The sequence below is a fragment of the Simochromis diagramma genome, unplaced genomic scaffold (assembly GCF_900408965.1).
Source record: "Simochromis diagramma unplaced genomic scaffold, fSimDia1.1 OVJJ01000705.1, whole genome shotgun sequence".
NCBI classification, from domain to species: Eukaryota; Metazoa; Chordata; class Actinopteri; order Cichliformes; family Cichlidae; genus Simochromis; species Simochromis diagramma.
The window spans coordinates 2,736,673-2,756,464 of record NW_024387448.1 but is presented as its reverse complement, the minus strand read 5'-3'; the positions used below and the strand labels follow the sequence as shown (position 1 = coordinate 2,756,464).

Genomic DNA, 19,792 nt, shown 5'->3' with positions numbered 1-19,792 from the left:
TAGTAAAATGCTATAAAAACACAAGCTACACTTTTTCCAAAGAAATATTAACCCACTACTGCACAGTGATGTCCTCAGCAAATGGAAAACTGTGTTTGTGTCTGTATGTGTCACAGCAGCCAAAAGAAAATGGTCAAAAAAGTACCAAAGAACAGGTGTGGGAGTCACTATTCACTGTGTGGAGTCACTTTTTTTGTGACTTTGAATGTTATCACATATCGTATTTATGTGAACAACATAGACTTTAAATAATATCTGATAATGATGGTAAAAAAAAGATAGACACTTACTGTACCTGCACTCAGTAGATACACTGCTTCTGCCAACCAAAACATGCCTGTCCATTCTCTCACTACACTACAACAACCTAATATTCTCCTGTTACATCCCCCAGATTGGAAAGGCGAGGAGAGGAACACTGGGTCACGCAGCAATATTCAAGATGACTAATACATGACCTTTTAACTAATCTCATAAATCATGAGTTGATCATTTATATAACAGGAATTCATGATACATTAATTCACATATTTAATCACCATGCAGTTGTTATTCTTACCTACATAAATAGCCCTAAAAAAGCATTTATGCATTCTATTTTTAGTGTACAGCTGACCCAAGAAAGACAAAAACGGAGCTTGCATCACCCTCTTGTTGCATATCATTTAATTCAAACCATACACTTGTGTGGAAGAGGATTAGGGCCACTGGCAAAAACAAACATACACACAGAAAAAGAAAAATAGAGGCATCTTGGATTTTCATAAATGAATTTTGAGGTATAAATTCAGACTTCAATCTCTTGAATCTTTTTTTTTTTTTTTTTTTTTTTTTTTACAAAAGACGCTGCCCCCTCACCACCACCACACACACACAGACACACGTTTTCCTCAGTGGTGTCTTACACAACTTAAACGGATAATTTGGGTGCGTCTCTGGCGCCACAGAACAGAAAAGGCGTTATTTTTTGTCACACGTGGAAATATTCTGCCCGCTGGTGACAGACAGGCAAAGGACGAGAGGAAAAGATCTGAGGAATTTTACTCACTTTAATTTATTTTAAAAGCACGTATGCTCCAGAAAATATTTTACAAAGGAAGAGGACGATGAAAAGAGAGAGAGGGAGATAGAGAGGTGGAGAAGGCACCTTGCTGTTGCCGGTGCCTCCGGTTGGCTGCGCTCTCCTCCCTCCTCTCTTCCTCAGCACCGGACAGATACCGGGAGCGCACGGTGAACGCACGAAGGATGAATGAACTTTAAATTTGCCTCACAACTTTCCCTCTCTCTCTCTCTACCTGACAGTTTTTCCCCCCTCCCCCGCCGCTCGCTGTTCCAGGAACGAAACCCCTAGAGAGGAATATCTCTACAATGGATTTACCGCAATCACGATCCAGTAGTGATTAAATAGATTTTTCCCCTCTCACCCTCTTTTCCTTATTTCTTTGCGGATGCTCATTAGCTTCGTGAGTCGAGATGATGGCATCAATAGGGGAATTCGATCCTCTCAACACCAGAGTCCCCGCAACTAAAATAGAAGTTACCGTGTCCTGCAGGTAAGGGCAAACTCCCGTACACGTACTGTAGATGCTTTTCAGTTTAAACCCTGATCTAGAGTCTATTATTTCACCCACTGTGGGTAAAATATGCTGAAAAATTAGTTCATCAGATGTGCGTGAGGGATGTTTTGTTCTTTCATGTAACACTGATGTTTTCTATCTATCTATCTATCTATCTATCTATCTATCTATCTATCTATAGATGACCTTATGCTTTCAGATGCCCTTTGCTCTCATGGTTGCCTCCATATGTATTAAAGCGGTTTAAAAATCGTGGAAAATATTTTCATATGGCATCAAGTCTGGCCAGTGCCCTAGCGTGCCACTGATATTCATAGACATGCCTTGATGGTGAGCTGTGTGTTAGGCACAGTGCAATAGCACGTGCAGTTACAGAGTGTTAAAATGCTGCAAATAAATACACTGATAACAGCCATTTAATTTGTCCTGTTTAATTTGTAACCCTGGAACAAAAGAGAACTTCTACAGCTGGATTTACAGTTTGGATGGACGCCTTAGCTGAACAGTTGACTGAGTGACTAACAGACCAAGCGGAGAAGCTCACCCAGGGCTTTTCCAGACTGTCAGTCACCCTGCCTACCTGGGTCTGCTGACGGTCTTTCCAATTCACTCCTGAATAATGAATAGCTGTTGCTCCTGTGCTGTCCCTTCTAAGATCAGACAGACTTGAAGTGGCTAGACACCTGACAGCAGTGTGAGCTAAAGGTGAGCTCAGATGAAGAGATAAATGATAAAGTTCTTTGTGTTTTTTTGTTTGATTGTTTGTTTGTTTTTTACCTTGGGTTTGCACACTGAATGCATGACCTTATCTATGCCTTGAATTACTGAATTTCTGTTTGATACAATGACAAATGGAACAGCTGACCACTTAATATAAAGACTGGAAGCAGGAGGAAACAGTATGTCTAGCTCTGTTTAAAAGTTTAAAAACCAGCATAATGTGAGTTTCTGGGCACTGTGTGCAGGACAAAACATGAAGTAATACATCAGGGTATTAACCAGACTGAACAGACCTCTATATAACTCTCTTTAATGATGTTGGAGGTTCTGGTAAGCATGTAGAGACGGGCAACTGATTGGCAAAATTGCACTATTGCATTTCATTTTTATGATCCCTCTTCTCCCAAAGATAGAGTTATCCTGCACACTGTTTCTGGATTTTTTTTGAGCAACAGCTTGATATACTGATACTGTACATTTCAGTGAGAAATACTTTTTCTTTTTTTCAGACTGACACGAGACAACCCTTGGGGCTTTAAAGCATGTGAAATCTGAAGCCAAATCATGGCCCTAACCAAGTAGTTTTGTTGACTAAACCTAACAAAAGTAGGGTTGAAAGGATACAGTAGAAAGATCCATGTACACAAATCAAGGGAAATCTTTGGGATTACATCACACATAAGGCTTCTCTGAATATTAGTTTACTTGTGGATTAACCAGTGGAGTAATTAAATCAGTACTTTACAAATGTATGAAAGTCATGACATGAACTTTTGTTAGAAATGATTATAAAGACTTTTACAGCTATGCTATGGAGTGTTTTACCCTCATAGAAGAAATACGAATGCACTATTTCACTCACTGTTTCTGCATTTTGGCTTAATTTCTGTTATTAAATAATAACATGGTGTAAAATGTCATGTTTTGTGGTTATATTTGTCTAGTTTCAAGACTTGCTAAGGACCACATGATTTGCATTATTTGCTGATATGTAAGCAAAGGTGTGTGCTTTCCTTTTTTTTGGCTTTACACTTCATGGCTCAGAGTGGTTTTACATGATATACAATCACGCTGTTTGCGGATGTTGAAATGCAACCAAATCATAAATTCTGTGGACATACAATGTAAAGGCAGAATCATGTTACATAATGTTTTGGACTATAAAAAGTGTAAAGCCCATAGAGTATGTGATAATATATGATTTGTCTGTTACTTTGGTTCATTTCTCAGGTGACAGTTGTCCAAATAAATATGTGAAGTCTTTCACTTGATTTTGTAATATATGGACAACAGAAAGCACCTTCTTCATTCCGTTTGGTAACTTGTCATTACTGCCTACAAGTTGAACAACTGTTATTTTTACATACATCTTTCAGGTGTGACGCTAATGACAACCTGTCGCTAAAGAAAGCAGAAGGATTACCACGACAGACTCCCAGTATTAGTTTGTTCTTTTAGAGTACAACTGCACACAGTAGAAATATTCAGTTTCTGTATGTACTAGCACTTGTGTGAAGATTGAAGAAAAAATACAGTTATTTTTCCTCACATTAGATGCAAATGTAAGTGCTATTATTCCACAAAGTAACTGCAAAACCTTGTGCTCTTGAAATCATCATCTCAAGCGTATTCACTGTGATGCATAATAGCAGGTACCTTCAGAAAACTAACAGTCTGACACATCAAGTCATCACTGGCAGAGAAATATGTATGTATGACAAGACAGGAAAATTTAGAAGTCATTGTGGAAATGACTGGAAATCACCAGCCTGTTTCACACAGTATCAAAGGGTTTGAGTTTTTCATTTTTGTAGGACTCATTAATTGATATTAAAACTTTTTGACACATTAATGTAAAAACCTTTGGCGAGCTACAGTCATGTAGTGTTTCTCTGCTCATGTTTTGGGAAATTAATCTTTGGTTCTGAAAGATATTTCACAAAATGTGCCAGAGTAACTAAGTCACCAGCTACCTATTTATCTTGCTGATCAGTCCTTCACTAATCATTCAGTGTTTTGTTTTTTAATTTTTTCTTTCATTTTGGCTTAGCGTTACTCAGAAAGGCTTCTCGTGATGTTTGTTTTCACAGAATAACTTGGGGAGCAGTTTAAATTTGCCCATGACCTAACTTTCAGGGTTTAGATGAAAACCTTTGTAAACATGCAGGAGAGTTAAGAACAAAAGAGATAAAAATAGGATGGAGCGAATGTTAATGAATGAATACATCTTTTTTATTGTTTCCACAGGAGTCTACTGGATGTGGACACATTCTCCAAGTCAGATCCTGGTATGTATGAACCATTTAGAGTCTGAAGTGCTGGTACTGATGATTAAGTTTAAATAAAACTGTTTGCTGGGGATGGATTTGGGTTATTTTTTTGTTAGTTTGTGTTACCTAAAATGAAGTTAAATACATTAAAAATAATAAAAAAAAATAAGGCACACCACAGATAAATTACTCATATTTAACTTATTTATTAGTACACAATACTGCAAGATGTAGTATTGATCTGAAACAAAGTAAATACAAGATCAGTATTGATAATACCAAGTACTGAAAGTACAGCTACCGGTACATTGTGTGCAGTGTAATGATTTATGAAGTGAATACATCTTCCAAATGCTAAATGTGAATACATTTTAATGAGCACCAAATGACTTTTTTACGTTCCACTGTTAATTAGTTTACACAACAAAACATAACTTTCACAGTTTTTCAACTATTTTGTTTTTTTGAGACCTAAAACACATTTGCATGGAAAACAGCTACCGTATGAGTTACATAATATCCATCTGTGCAGGGATCTTTATTAAAACAGTTTTTTCCATGAATTCATTTAAAAAAAACATCTCATTTTATATAAAATACCTCATATTCAGAAAAAACACTGCTGACTTGAGGATAAAATGTTTATCAAGTTTACAGAATGACCCGTGTACGTGTGGACACAACCATGTTCTCAGTCACATTCAGGGTGACAGTCTGATTAAGGTGTTAGGGCTTGTTAGTTTTTCTAGCAGTGTGCATGTGTCAGGTTCTTATTAGACCGGTGTGTGGATGCACATGTCTCTGTGTATGTAAACACGATCAGTCAGATCCAGCAGCTTTGACAGATCATACATTTTATATGGTTCAAAATAGCCTCAGAGTTGTTAGACAGCTGGGGAAAATTGTGACAGAAAGTTTTGATAAAGGAGTTCATGCACTTACTTTCTCCTACTGTTCCCCTCATAATGCCATTGGCACGATAGCTGTTGGTCACAGTGGATTTGAATGCACCAGCCGGAGCTAAAAAGTTCAGAGAATACAAGTGTTGCATACAGATGTACCTTCAAACACTATTTTTGAGTGGTTTCCATCAAACTGCTACATTTCTAAAGACCAAAATTGTCCATAATTACGCCTCCGTGGCAGGATGTTTTCCACCCCCACTGCTGCACTCACACATCTTGATTTTACAAACCCATGTATAAATTAAGGTGATATCTCAATTTTTTCCCTTTTTTGGGGGGTGGGGGGTTGATTCTGAGCTGTCAATAGCCAAGTCATACTGAGAACATTTCACAGCCACTCACCTCCACAGCAGCAAGTCTGGCTGTCTCTCCATCACCTCGTGTTCATTTTATTTTCAAAGCACAAGTGATTAAAAAAAGGACTAAGACATGCTGTCCAAAAATGGCAGTTAAAAGAAAACATGATTTTCAGAAAAGGAGAAATTAGCAATCTTCAGAGTGAAAGGAAGTCAACAAAAAAGAGCATAACAGCTTGAGTTCAACAGGAGAGGTTCATGTGATGTAGTCAGTGAAATTAAATGCAATTGGTGCATTTAGATATCAGTTATCTCCACTAGAATAGACTAGAGAATACAATCATAGGAAAAAAAGTGTCAGGCATTGCATCTGATAATCTGACTGCTCTGTAACAGTTTTTTGGTGTTTCCCCTCATTTGCCCTCCTGGCACCAAAGCTTTTTGCAGTCTAAGTAGAGCAGTGTGGTAAGCTTGAGAGGCCACAGGGCTTAACTATCTCAGACAAGAAATGATACCTTAAGAAAGCCTGACAGTTGGGCTTTAAATGAGTTACTCAAATCACAGCTTGAGAGCACAGCTGTCCAACCACCAGTCTTCAGGCTTGGGCGATGATGACTGATCACAGATGTGAGGGCTGCCTGAGGAGCGACTGGGCTCCAACCAGTACAGACAGGGTGAAGTAGTGCGTGAGGTTCGTCTTCAGTCCAGCACACACAAGCAGATGTTGGAGAAGAGCTCTGAGCCGCCTGTTGCTACATGCACTGCAGCTGGAAGATGTAATTAGCGGAGATGCTATTATTAATCAAGAAACAGAGGCAAGAGGGAAGATTCAAGATTTAAAACTATTTAAAAAATAATATTTCAAGCAAAGAGTAGAGGTTGGATTTTATCATTACGCTGTTTATTTTTTGTGCTCTCTCTCGGATCCACAGAAAATTGAACTTGCACAATAAACGTTTAACATGCAGCAGTAACAAAAAGTGCAAAGCTTATGTTAAAGACTTCCATAACTCTGATGTGCATCGGTAGTACAGTATTTAGGAGGAGCTATTTGATGTGCAGAGTGTGCAAGATAAAAAGTCATGTTAAAGAGGATTAAAACTTTTGTTAACAAGGCAAATGTTCTTGATTCACTTCAGAAGAAATGCAAATCTTATGATGTACATCAATAGTAATTCTAAGAAGATTCAGTGCACTCATGTGGCACACTAATTAGGGGTATATGTAAACAGTATTACATTTACCACACTTATTGCTGATGTGAAAAGCAGCAGCTTGCTGTACATCAGCCCTTTAACCAAAATACATGATATCAAAAACTGAGATACAGCTTGACATGAAAAAATGAAAAAAGGCCATTTAATATACAGTCAGTTATCATTATGAAATCAGATCATTCAATGTTGTTATGAAATGTTATTAATCATCTTTTAGATTACCTTAATATTATAAAATAACTATTGTTGTCAGAGTTAATCTTGTTAAAATGACGTTAACGCCATAACCGCATTAATGCAGCAAATCTCTGTTAGCGAGTTAGCGCGGATCGCCCCTTGCATGACCTGCATGGCGTCAACGCGTTAGTTCGTTTAGCTCTTAATGCATTAGCGCCGTGCAGCCCCAGGCACAGGGCGATCCACGCTAACTCACTAACGGAGATTTGCCGTGTTAATGCGGTTATGGCGTTAACGTCATTTTAACAAGATTAACTCTGACAGCACTAAAAATAACCTTTTTGTTTTGCAGTGACACATTTTCTTTTAGCTATTTTGATAAGGACATTTTATTTCACAATGTCAACTTTTATACTTCTTTTAAGCTAGCAAGCCCAATATGTGCTACCAAACTTAGCTTTTATGTTTACGGCTACTTAGCTAGTCAGCTAACTGTCTAAGCATTAGAGTTAGTGGTCTTTGCTTGATTTGTTTTTCTCCAATTATAAAGTTTAGGTGTAATATATGTAGATACCACAGTGGTTCCATACAGCTTCCAACCATGACATTCTTCTAAAATTACGCATACTTGCATGATAGAAAACCCACATTAATTTTCAGTTCATTTTCTAGCTCGAAGGTTTGTGACAAACGAATTTATTATTATTTTGATGTAAGAGATGGTAAATGCACTACCTGAAGAGCTTTACACAACATGACTCATTCACCCATTTACTTTTTTTCTGTGCTCAAGTGGATTTTACTTAATATTCACACACAGAGAAAAATACATCACATCTGTAAAATCAGTTTTCTTTAACTGAATAAAAACACATCGGCTAAATGTTTGATTGGAATGTAAAGCTTTTTTTTTGCTTTCTCTTCACTGAAAGTTTGCCTTACTTAATATATCAGCTTTATCAGGACTCTCAGTCATCCGTTAGTTTTAGCTTGAAAGAAGAATTACATAGTGTGATGCATCAGCAGCAACATATTCACCTCAATAATGCTACAGTCACATTAGGGAAAGCAGTGGTCAGAGACCATGACATGAACAAAATAATTTCAAACGTGTGGAATAAATTTGGGATTTCATTGCCTTTGAAATGGCTGCTTCACAGACAGGGACTTTGTCTGCAACTTGTAGCAGTTTCTTACTTTAAAGTGACTTTGGTGTCAAGACGTTGACAAAACGGCCATAAGACGAATTAGTCTGCTATCGGGTTGCAATTGAATGGTGTCAAGGAAGCAATTACATGCATTCTGTTTGTGATAAATTTGTGATAAATTTGCTAAAATTGCCTAATTACATTCAGAGTCGAGCCAGAACCTCATAGATTCCGCAAGTAGTGATGTAGTTTTTGCTGGACCGAGATTTGACTGCACAATGAATGAGGTGCTTCAAAGACTCTTTTTTGTATAGGAAGATAACCAGAACACAAACAGTTGGCAACCATTTAAGTCGAGTCTTGTAGTGCAAAGAGATGCATTTCAGAAAAGTTGTACTTGTACACATTGACTCAGATTAATTGTAATGTATTAGAAACCATATATAAATTAGACAGCAGTTATTTGCAAACCTTAATCAAGTCTGTCTGAGTGTGACTGCAAGCAGTGTAAGTCACACTGCAATTTTTGGAGACAGGTTGCCTCCAATCACGTGACCTTAATATAGATTGCCTTAATATGGTCGCCCAGTAGTTGCTGATGTGCACAGTCGACCTCTGAGTGAGAAGTTTGTTAGTACAACTGCTTGCATTTACATAATGCAAAAAATATAATCAATGCAATCACCAGGAATTTTTAGTAGTCCCTTTTTTTCTTTATGTAACCATAAAATATTCTTGGCTCTTGACATTTTAGTTTTCATTTGAACATTTCCACATTTAGCTCTGAAACTAGATGAAATGTGTGGGTGCCCATATCCATAGTCTCTAAGAAGTGCATTATATCTTTAAAACACACATGCATGTTCAAATGATTAATGAGAATACCATTTTTAAAATATTTTTAAGGAAGCATTTCCCTCTGGCAACATAGACATCCACAGCTGCCAATTAGCACCTCCACATCTGGCTAAAGTAAAATGTATTTTTACCGCAGCAAGATTTTATCAGTCCTCAGCAGCTGAAATACCTTTCTTATTCTGTAATTATCAAGAGTGCCTGTGTTCCTTATGGATTTCTGTGATATAGTATATGTACTGTCTTAGTGGTCTTTCTGTGTTTATAGTGGCAGGAAGGTTTAGCATGGCTCACAGGAACTACATACTTTGATCTTTAATAGGAACCAATCATCTGGATACGTCTGCCATCCAGGAAATTCTGCTGGCTAATTTTGCACGCCCAAGAATTTTGTGTGAATGGTGCACTTTTACAGTTCAATTCACAATTGTCAGAAGAAACGATAAAACGATTCCTGCTGTGTTAGCTAAGTTGTGAAATTGCTTGACTAAAAAGCTGCCTGTGAGTTCTGGCATCAGATAAGCCTGCAAATGCACAGTTTTCCTAGGTAATATCTCACTGGTACCTGGAAAAACACAGAACACCAGCGCCAACCTTTGCAACGCTAGAGTGCTGTGGTCTGAATGCTCTGTAACTCCCCCTCATCTAACAAGGTAGAAAAACAACTCCTCATTGCTTGCCAATCAATCCTACTTGGAGGAGATCATTGTCAAAGGAAGCAAAAATGACTGACAGGCTTAATAACCTCTTATTTGAAAACATGTTCTGTAATCTCCAGGAAATTGCAGCTACTGTACTGATCACAATCTAACAATACCTCCACCCTGTCATTCTCAATCCATTTTAATATGCAGAGAGCTGTTATACAGGCATGCATCTGTATACACTTGTCTACAGGTATTTTCGTAAGTCAGACCAGTTCACTGATTTAGTTTCTGTTGACAGATGCTCCCTGATGCATGCATCCGGGCTTTATGACTGTAGAGAGTTAGCTGTTGGATGTTGGGCAGTTACAGGAATAAATGCTATGGCAGTAATAAGGCTGCAGCGTATGACAGGAAGGAAGCTTAAAAAAAGGACTAAAGAACGTGGCTGTGTAACAAGAGGATACCGGCCCGTTCAATCAATCAGACGTTCTTTTTCCACTTCACATGTGAATATTTTAATCAAAGTATTTTCGCCCAATCAGGGCTGCGTGCACTGCATCATTGAAGCTTCTGTGATTGCTAAATATAGGAACTTTAGATGAGATAGCAAAAATAACACAATATGCAATCAGGTCAAAAAGAGCATCTTGGCCTCATAAAACTGCAGGCGATTTAATTACTTTTAATATCGTTCAGAGATAATTTAGTAGATGGTACTCATTAAATGGGTCACTTCCACTTTCACGGAGGTGTGTGAGGAGTCAGGAAGATGTTTTTTAATACTGTTGTCCATTTTTCACCGCATAGCTTAACTTATTACAGTCATTTCACAGAAGATGAGACTGACTAAAGCAAGGCATACATTTACACAGACATCATAAACTGCTGTCTTCATCAAAAATGCATTAAAGTGCCTAAATTACTCAATTCAAGTAAGGCAATGATCAGTGAAAATTTAAATTGTTTGATCACTATAGCCCTCTTGGGTTTCATTAACATAATGGACGGATGAGGGAGAGATGCTTTCTGTTCCCCGGTGATTCAGCTCCGTGTTTCAGATCAGATTTTAAACCTTGCACAATTACAGGACTTATTTGAAGGTTGTGAAACTGACATAAATCCACTTAGAATTACCCCAGACTCACGAAAACCTGTTTTTAGTATCAAAGTAATCCAGTGTTAGATCACTATGCTTCCAGACAGAGATGGATCATGTCTCCATGTATCTGTATACACGCCACTTATCATATTTTTACAAACAAGTCACCTGTATTTAAAAGATGGGCAGTCATAAACTTTGTGTTTTACTCAGTGTGACCTCAAGTTAGTAAATACTTTCATAGTGAGACCATAACATCACTAGGAAAGTGTTTTCTCAGGTCATAGAACCACAGACACAATATACAGTGGGGCAAAAAAGTATTTAGTCAGCCACCGATTGTGCAAGTTCCCCCACCTAAAATGATGACAGAGGTCAGTAATTTGCACCAGAGGTACACTTCAACTGTGAGAGACAGAATGTGAAAAAAAAATCCATGAATCCACATGGTAGGATTTGTAAAGAATTTATTCGTAAATTAGGGTGGAAAATAAGTATTTGGTCAATAACAAAAATACAACTCAATACTTTGTAACATAACCTTTGTTGGCAATAACAGAGGTCAAACGTTTACTATAGGTCTTTACCAGGTTTGCACACACAGTAGCTGGTATTTTGGCCCATTCCTCCATGCAGATCTTCTCGAGAGCGGTGATGTTTTGGGGCTGTCGCTGAGCAACACGGACTTTCAACTCCCGCCACAGATTTTCTATGGGGTTGAGGTCTGGAGACTGGCTAGGCCACTCCAGGACTTTCAAATGCTTCTTACGGAGCCACTCCTTTGTTGCCCGGGCAGTGTGTTTTGGATCATTGTCATGTTGGAAGACCCAGCCTCGTTTCATCTTCAAAGTTCTCACTGATGGAAGGAGGTTTTGGCTCAAAATCTCACGATACATGGCCCCATTCATTCTGTCCTTAACACGGATCAGTCGTCCTGTCCCCTTGGCAGAAAAACAGCCCCATAGCATGATATTTCCACCCCCATGCTTCACAGTAGGTATGGTGTTCTTGGGATGCAACTCAGTATTCGTCTTCCTCCAAACACGACGAGTTGAGTTTATACCAAAAAGTTCTACTTTGGTTTCATCTGACCACATGACATTCTCCCAATCCTCTGCTGTATCATCCATGTGCTCTCTGGCAAACTTCAGACGGGCCTGGACATGCACTGGCTTCAGCAGCGGAACACGTCTGGCACTGCGGGATTTGATTCCCTGCCGTTGTAGTGTGTTACTGATGGTGACCTTTGTTACTTTGGTCCCAGCTCTCTGCAGGTCATTCACCAGGTCCCCCTGTGTGGTTCTGGGATCTTTGCTCACCGTTCTCATGATCATTTTGACCCCACGGGATGAGATCTTGCGTGGAGCCCCAGATCGAGGGAGATTATCAGTGGTCTTGTATGTCTTCCATTTTCTGATGATTGCTCCCACAGTTGATTTTTTCACACCAAGCTGCTTGCCTATTGTAGATTCACTCTTCCCAGTCTGGTGCAGGTCTACAATACTTTTCCTGGTGTCCTTCGAAAGCTCTTTGGTCTTGGCCATGGCGGAGTTTGGAGTCTGACTGTTTGAGGCTGTGGACAGGTGTCTTTTATACAGATGATGAGTTCAAACAGGTGCCATTCATACAGGTAACGAGTGGGGGACAGAAAAGCTTCTTACAGAAGACGTTACAGGTCTGTGAGAGCCAGAGATGTTCCTTGTTTGAGGTGACCAAATACTTATTTTCCACCCTAATTTACGAATAAATTCTTTACAAATCCTACCATGTGGATTCATGGATTTTTTTTTCACATTCTGTCTCTCACAGTTGAAGTGTACCTCTGGTGCAAATTACTGACCTCTGTCATCATTTTAAGTGGGGGAACTTGCACAATCGGTGGCTGACTAAATACTTTTTTGCCCCACTGTAACTGTAAGCTTTGCAATCAGACGAGTCGCCCTCTACTGGAATTTAAAAAGGATGTAGATTTAGGGACACTTCCACAGTATAGACAAGTTAAATGCTGTTAGCTAGATAAACAAAAATAATGCCAAAGGATTGTGCGACTGTTAGAAATCGTACGTACCATCTGTGTTCAAAATCAAATCCTAGCTATGTGTTAGGCAATGACTGCCTCTGTGTTTTGGAGCACTCTGTTTTTTATACAATTGTAAACTGAGTATTTTGCTAATTAATATTTATATAGAGATCTATATATTATATATACTGTAAATACCATATATTCCATACCACTGTTTTTTTGCACCATGACAGAAAGACAAGCTCCTCATTTATGTACAAACTTGGAAACAAATGCAATAAAAAAATGTTTCTAATAATATCAGTCACAACTTTGTCATTTATTTACGTTCCACAATACCACAATAGTTTTTGTTTAACTTACAGAGTGGCTTAAAAAGAACTAACGGAGTTCTATAGTCTGGATTTTCAGGTTCATGGTTATTCACAGAAATGTTTGGGAACTGATGACATTCCTCATGATTTCAGTATTGAATTATTGTTGCAGCATAGGAAGGGTCTTTAGGATAAAATAAAATATGATACAAAAACTTGTCTGTTGAGGGAGATGTAATGATTCAATTTGATTACATTCAAATTCATTTCAAATACATTTAATTCATATGTGCCTGTTTAGGCTCATTTATCTGCTTTTTTAGTGTTTCTGTTTTCTCTTCATGCTCTCCTAAATGCATGCTCTGTCCTTTACATTAGATATTGTGATTGAGTTGTTTTTGAAAATGCAGCACTATTAGATATGACTCAGTTTCACTGAAAAGTAGAAAGAGATTAAAATGGCAGGTAAAATTACGTTGTGACAGACCAGTTCACTTTTTACAGCCTTGTCTGTCAAAATGATGGACAATGAAATGCAACCTCTGGTGGTACCTTGTGTTAAAAGCTCTGTATTTGCTCACTTCTCTTCTCTCAGTGATTGACTTGGATAATGATATCCCTGCATCCTGGTCTGTGCTGGTCTTGGCTGAATGTAGTGACAAGGGGTTTCTGCTCAATGCCAGTATTCCTGGCATTGAGCAGACCACCAGCCACTGTTGTCTTCTGTGTAAATACAGGCCTTTTGATGTTACCGAGCTCACCGCAATAAACCAAGCTAGTGATGTGGTCTCTGCCAATATTCCCCCTACATTACTATGCAAAGGTCATGAGTCATGACTGGATCCCATTTCTTTAGTTAACTCATTAGAAAAAGACAAAGATAACACAATTTGACTGGCATATGATGGTATTTTTGCATCAACAAGGTGATTCCCAAAGAGCTATTAGCTGAAAACTCAGGAAATCTTAGCATGGTGTGTGGTGTGTGCTCGAAGAAATTGAAGGAAACTGGACAAGTGAAGGACAACGGGAAGAAGTGGCATGCCTAAAAAATCTACACCGGATGAGCAACTTCTGAAAGTCATGTCCTTAAGAAAAAGAAATGATGTCACACTATTAAGCTATTAATAAGGTATTAGAAGGTGCTTAATTCATTACTGCTCCTTGGTATGCCATTTATAAATGCAAATATACTGTTATGACTATGATTCTGATTATTACTAGCAGTGATAGCTGTACATAGATAAACCATGTACAGCAGTGATGCACATGGTGTAACAGTAACAGATGGATAAACATATCTGTATTTATAAATGACATACTAAGGAAGAATAATGATGTATAAATGCTGAATTAAGCACTTGCTAATAGCTTACTAATGTTGAATAGTGTGACAGTATCATAAAGTTGAGTTGAGTTGATCTGCTTGAGTTGATTCATCTACTATTTGACGAAGCCTCATCAGAAATGGTGTCAGTGGAAAGGTGTCTCTCAAGACAGCATTCTTAAAACAAAAGAGTAAGAAAGGAAAGAAGGCTGAGGTATGACAAATTACACAAAAACAAAATATAAAGAAATCAAGGTTCAAGGTTCAAGGTTCTTTATTATTTGTCACATGCATAGTTATACAAGTATAACACACAGTGAAATGTAGCCTGACACGCTCCTCGACATGTGCAAAAATGGGGGGGGGGTGTAGAGGAAAAACATCATATGTATATGTATATATATATATATATATATATATATATATATATATATATACATATAGTATATACACTGGGTGAATGTGCAGTAGTAGCAGCAAGCAGGTGAATTCTGTACATTAATATGAATAGATGTCTGACTATTTTACAGGATAGACAATATAAACATATTTAAAATTAAAGGAATTGAAATGTACATTGTGCCTTGGTTTAGTGTCTGGAAGAGAGTCCTGTCTCAGTCAATTATAGATGATGTGAGAGGGCGGGTGTGTGTATTTAGGGCACGGATGGCTTGGGGATAGAAGCTCCTCTTGAGTCTCTCTGTCCTTGCCCGGAAGATGCGGAACCTTCTACCAGATTGCAGAAGTTGGAACAGTTTGTTGCCTGGATGGGACGGGTCCTTCAGTATCTGCGCTGCTCTAGTCCGGCATCTCCTGGTGTAGGTGTCCTGAAGCGGGGGGAGAGCAATCCTGCAGCAGCGTTCTGCTGTACGGATCATTCTCTGGAGAGCTTTTTGGTCCTTCACACAGCTGTTCCCAAACCACGATGTCATGTTCTGTGTGAGGATGCTCTCCACAGCGCCTGTATAGAAAATCCTGAGGATCTTTGGAGAGACCCTGAACTTCCTCAGTTGTCGTAGGTGATACAGGCGCTGCCTAGCCTTTTTGGTCTGGACCTGAATGTGGGCAGCCCATGTCAGATCTGAGGAGATGTGGACACCAAGATACTTGAAGGACTGCACCCTCTCCACTGGAGCTCCATTGATGATAATGGGCTTGTAGTCTCTGTGCTGACCCCTTCTGAAGTCCACCACCAGCTCCTTGGTCTTGCTGACGTTCAGCTGGAGGTGGTTGTCCTGGCACCACGATGCCAGATTCTTCACTTCATCCATGTAGGCTGCCTCATCGTTGTTGGAGATGGCACCCAACACCATTGTGTCGTCAGCAAACTTCACATGGGTGGCCACACAGTCTGAAGTGTAGACTGTGGCTTAGTTTGAGACTTTTATACGCTACAGTATTTTGATAATAGATTTATTATTTTGTCATAATGACCTCCAGATTTTACAAATTTAGTTAACCTCCTAGGGCCTGATGTCCACATATGTGGACGTCATATTTTGGGTTGTCTAGGCCAAAATACTTAATTTTGCTCTACAAGGGCCTGATATCCACTTACAAGGACATTATACTGCCACTGTTGCCACTATGGTGTCGAAATTTAAAACAAATGTCCTCATATGTGGATCTCATTCTTCTCAGTAACAAAAATCAGGTAAAAAAAAAAAAAAAAAAAATCAGGTAATTCTTTGTTTTTACATTCATCAGGTCCCAGTCAGCCCAAATAGCAAAGAGAAATTAAAAATGCATGCCATTGAAAAGTTTGGGTCTTAGGAGGTTAAAGATAATAGCCAGACTGGTCTGTGAAACCGTTTTTGAATGAATTGACTACAGTTACAGTCTGCAAAACAGTTTTTCAAAAAACATATGTTTCAAATTCGGGGATCAGTGGTACGGCACAAAACAAATACGAAAGCACATGGCTGCATCTTTGGTTTAAAATTAGGCAGACCAAATTACAGATAGACCCCAGTGCTTCTGAACTTTGATGGCACTTCATATCAAGAGGTACTCGACGAAACCCAGTGATCCGGTTGTTGATATTCGCTATTTCAGTGCTGTAGTGAGTCTCTTTTTTCATACCTAGGTAGCTACAGCTTTGGACTTTGGTAATGATTGGATTTTTTTCTCAAGAACACAACAATAAATATGTGATCTCTTTTCTCCTGCATTCACATTCTGAGAATTTCAGCTGTTCTTGTCAACAGCTTTGAGCTAAGAGGTTGTGCTTGTTTGCATCTGTCTGTCTGCGTATCTGTCTCCTGCTCATGAACTTGTCTGTCACAGCTTTCTACAAGAATGTGTTAGATGCCAAACACTCATCTCTTCAGGCACTTCTTCTTATCTAATTTATTGATGACTCAGCATTTGTCCTTGGAGATGTTGTGTCACGTTGCCTGGTCGTTGTGTAAATTTAATTTGAGTTTCTCTTACTCCACCATCAAATTAGCTGATGCCTCTCTCTCACCGCCCACACAGGGATGGAGGATGTACTGTATACCTGCACTGTTCATGTGCTCATCTGTGTAAAGTACAGGACTGTTAAGTTGGCTTGCAAATAGCTTTTTTTCCCATTTAGATGGACATGAATAAACATGACGCTTTGAAAGCAGTAGGCTAACCAGTAGGTTTTTACAAAGAATATATTGAAGATTTTGTTGTTCTTTTACTTTTGTGCTTAAATGTAAAGCGATTTAGGAAGACCAGGTATTTGCATGTTTGCTTTCGGCTAAATGTGACACTGTGCGCTATGATTATGCATCTTCAACCCTTCCAAAAAGGCCATACTTGTACATTCTTTCTCTAATTGTACTGGTGTGAGCTTGTGTGTAGCTCTTTGGTTTTGTTGCAGTTTCCCTGATTGCATGGTCTGACCTTGAGGTGACTTTGCTGGGCATAGAGCGCTGTGAAGACTGTGGCACTGTGTTAACACACCTGAATGCTCCAGACTACAAATTGGCAAAGATTCAGTTTTTATGGAGGTGCTCACACATGCTGGTGATCAATTAATGAAGTGCATTTGACTAGCGGCACCTGGCCTCTACACTTTGCTCATCCTGACATGCTTTACACCACTGATGCCTGACCTTCGTTTTTGCATTTCATTAATGTGTTTACTTTCATATTTGTTGCAGGTCTTGAGCTGAGTCTGTAGCAACCATTAAACCATTAAAAACTAATTTGGGTCAGAAAAAAAAATTGCAGGTATAAATTTTGATTTGAAGGTTATCTTTAAGGTATCTTTAAGGTTTCTCTATTTTTCACCTTTTCTAGTTCTATTGATCAATCATCTTTGAAAGGTTTTCATTTCCTAGAGGTAACCACTCCATTTCTTATTAAATCTATATCTATATACACGATTTTGCTGAAACTATTTTCACATCTGTCTATACACTCATATAAACCTGAGTGACATCCCATTTTTAGGGTTTAATATGGTGTCTGCCCACCTTTTGCAGCTATAGCAGCCTCTTCTGGGAAGACCTTTCATAAGATTTATGAAGATATGAAGATTTCTTTTTTTTTCTACCATTCTGTCAGATGTCATGTATGAGGTCAGACACTGATTTTGGAGCTTGCAGTCTCCACTCTAATTCATTCCAAATATGTTTGGAATGAATTGGTGATGTGGTGTAGAAGAACTTGACTGGCCTGCTCAGAGTCCTGACCTCAAACCCACACCACGATTCCCCCTCCGCCAATCTTTACACCTGGTACAATGCAGTAACACAACTACCGTTTTTCTGGCAACTGCCAAACCCAGACTCGTCTATCGGATTGCCGGATCGAGAAGCATGAGAACATGTTCTCTAGCGTCCACCGCTGTTCTAGAGTCCAGTGGTGGTATGCTTTCCATCACTGCATCAGATGCTTTGCATTGTGCTTGGTGATGTGAGGTTGGACACAGCTGTTCAGCCATCCAAACCCATTCCATGAAGCTCTCTGTGCACTGTTAATGAACTAATCTGAAGGCCATATGATGTTTGGAGATCTGTAGTGATTGACACTGCAGAACGTTGACCCATTAACTCTGCTGTGATTTTATTTGGCTTATGACTTTCTTGGCTGAGATGCTGTTGATCCCAATCACTTCCACAATGTTATAATACTTCTAACAGTTCACTGTGGAATATTTAGTAGTCAGAAAAAATTCACAACTGGATGGGTTGCACAGGTGGCATCCTATCACTGGAATTCACTGAGCTCCCATTCTTTCTAAAATGTTTGTAAAGCAGTCTGCATCCCTAGGTACTTGTTTGTATACACTAGGGCTGGGCCATATCATAACGTTAACGGTAATACCAGTATAATTTTGGGCAACGATAGAAAAATGAAATATCGCGATAGAATACGAGTAAAACGCGCATGCGCAGTGCCTTTGGTTTCATACGCACACGTCGGAAAAAGCATGGCGGCGAAAGCAAATCGTTGAATGAATCGGATGAACCAGAATTAGTTTGTAAAAATGCTGCAACTTCAGTGATGTGGAACTGGTTTAGCTTTCATCCGTCAGACACACAACAAAGCACTATTTTTGGTAGAGCATGCTAGCGGGCCGTCGTTATTACCGTGTTTTTTGGAAAATACGGCACACTTAAAATCAATCCTTTGGTTTTTCTGAAAATCGACAGTGCCCCTTATAATCCCGTGAGCCTTATGTATGAATTCTGGTTGTGTTTACTGACCTCGAAACGATTTTATGTCGTACACGGCGCTCGAAAATCTGTCAAATGTTTTAGTACTACTTTGCTAAGCTACGAACCCAAACTGCCTGATGGATTGTCGGAGCATTACGGCTACCGTAGTCAGGAGCCTGGCGGAGTGATACGTACTGTGCTTCAACATAATATTACCGTATTGTGTGTGTATAACCTCTTTTTTAAGTTTTGTGGATATTATACATGGTTATGCTGAGGATATGTCGGCCAATTTCTACGGTGGCCCCTAGAGACAAAGCACGTACAAACTCCAAAACACTTGCAAAATCCAAAACACTTACAAACTCCAAAACACATGCAAGCTCCAAAACACTTACAAAATACAAAACACATGCAAAATACAAAACACATGCAAAATCCAAAACACGTACAAAATACAAAACACGTGCAAAATCCAAAACACGTGCAAACTCCAAAACACTTACAAAATCCAAAACAC

The 19,792-nt window shown here is 38.9% G+C and overlaps 1 protein-coding gene across 2 annotated transcripts in view; it reads left to right on the top strand.

Annotated features, from left to right (window-relative positions):
* The first annotated feature begins 887 nt into the window (after window positions 1-887).
* Window positions 888-19,792, top strand: part of cpne9 (copine family member IX) — a 109,705-nt gene continuing 90,800 nt past the window's right edge. Inside the window, exons 1-2 of one of the 2 annotated variants that reach the window (XM_040013708.1) lie at window positions 888-1,553; window positions 4,545-4,585. In XM_040013708.1, the coding sequence (XP_039869642.1) occupies window positions 1,474-1,553; window positions 4,545-4,585 (121 nt within the window). In that variant the 5' untranslated portion in view covers window positions 888-1,473. The remainder of the gene's footprint in view (window positions 1,554-4,544; window positions 4,586-19,792) is intronic. The other variant, XM_040013709.1, reaches the window with a different exon arrangement.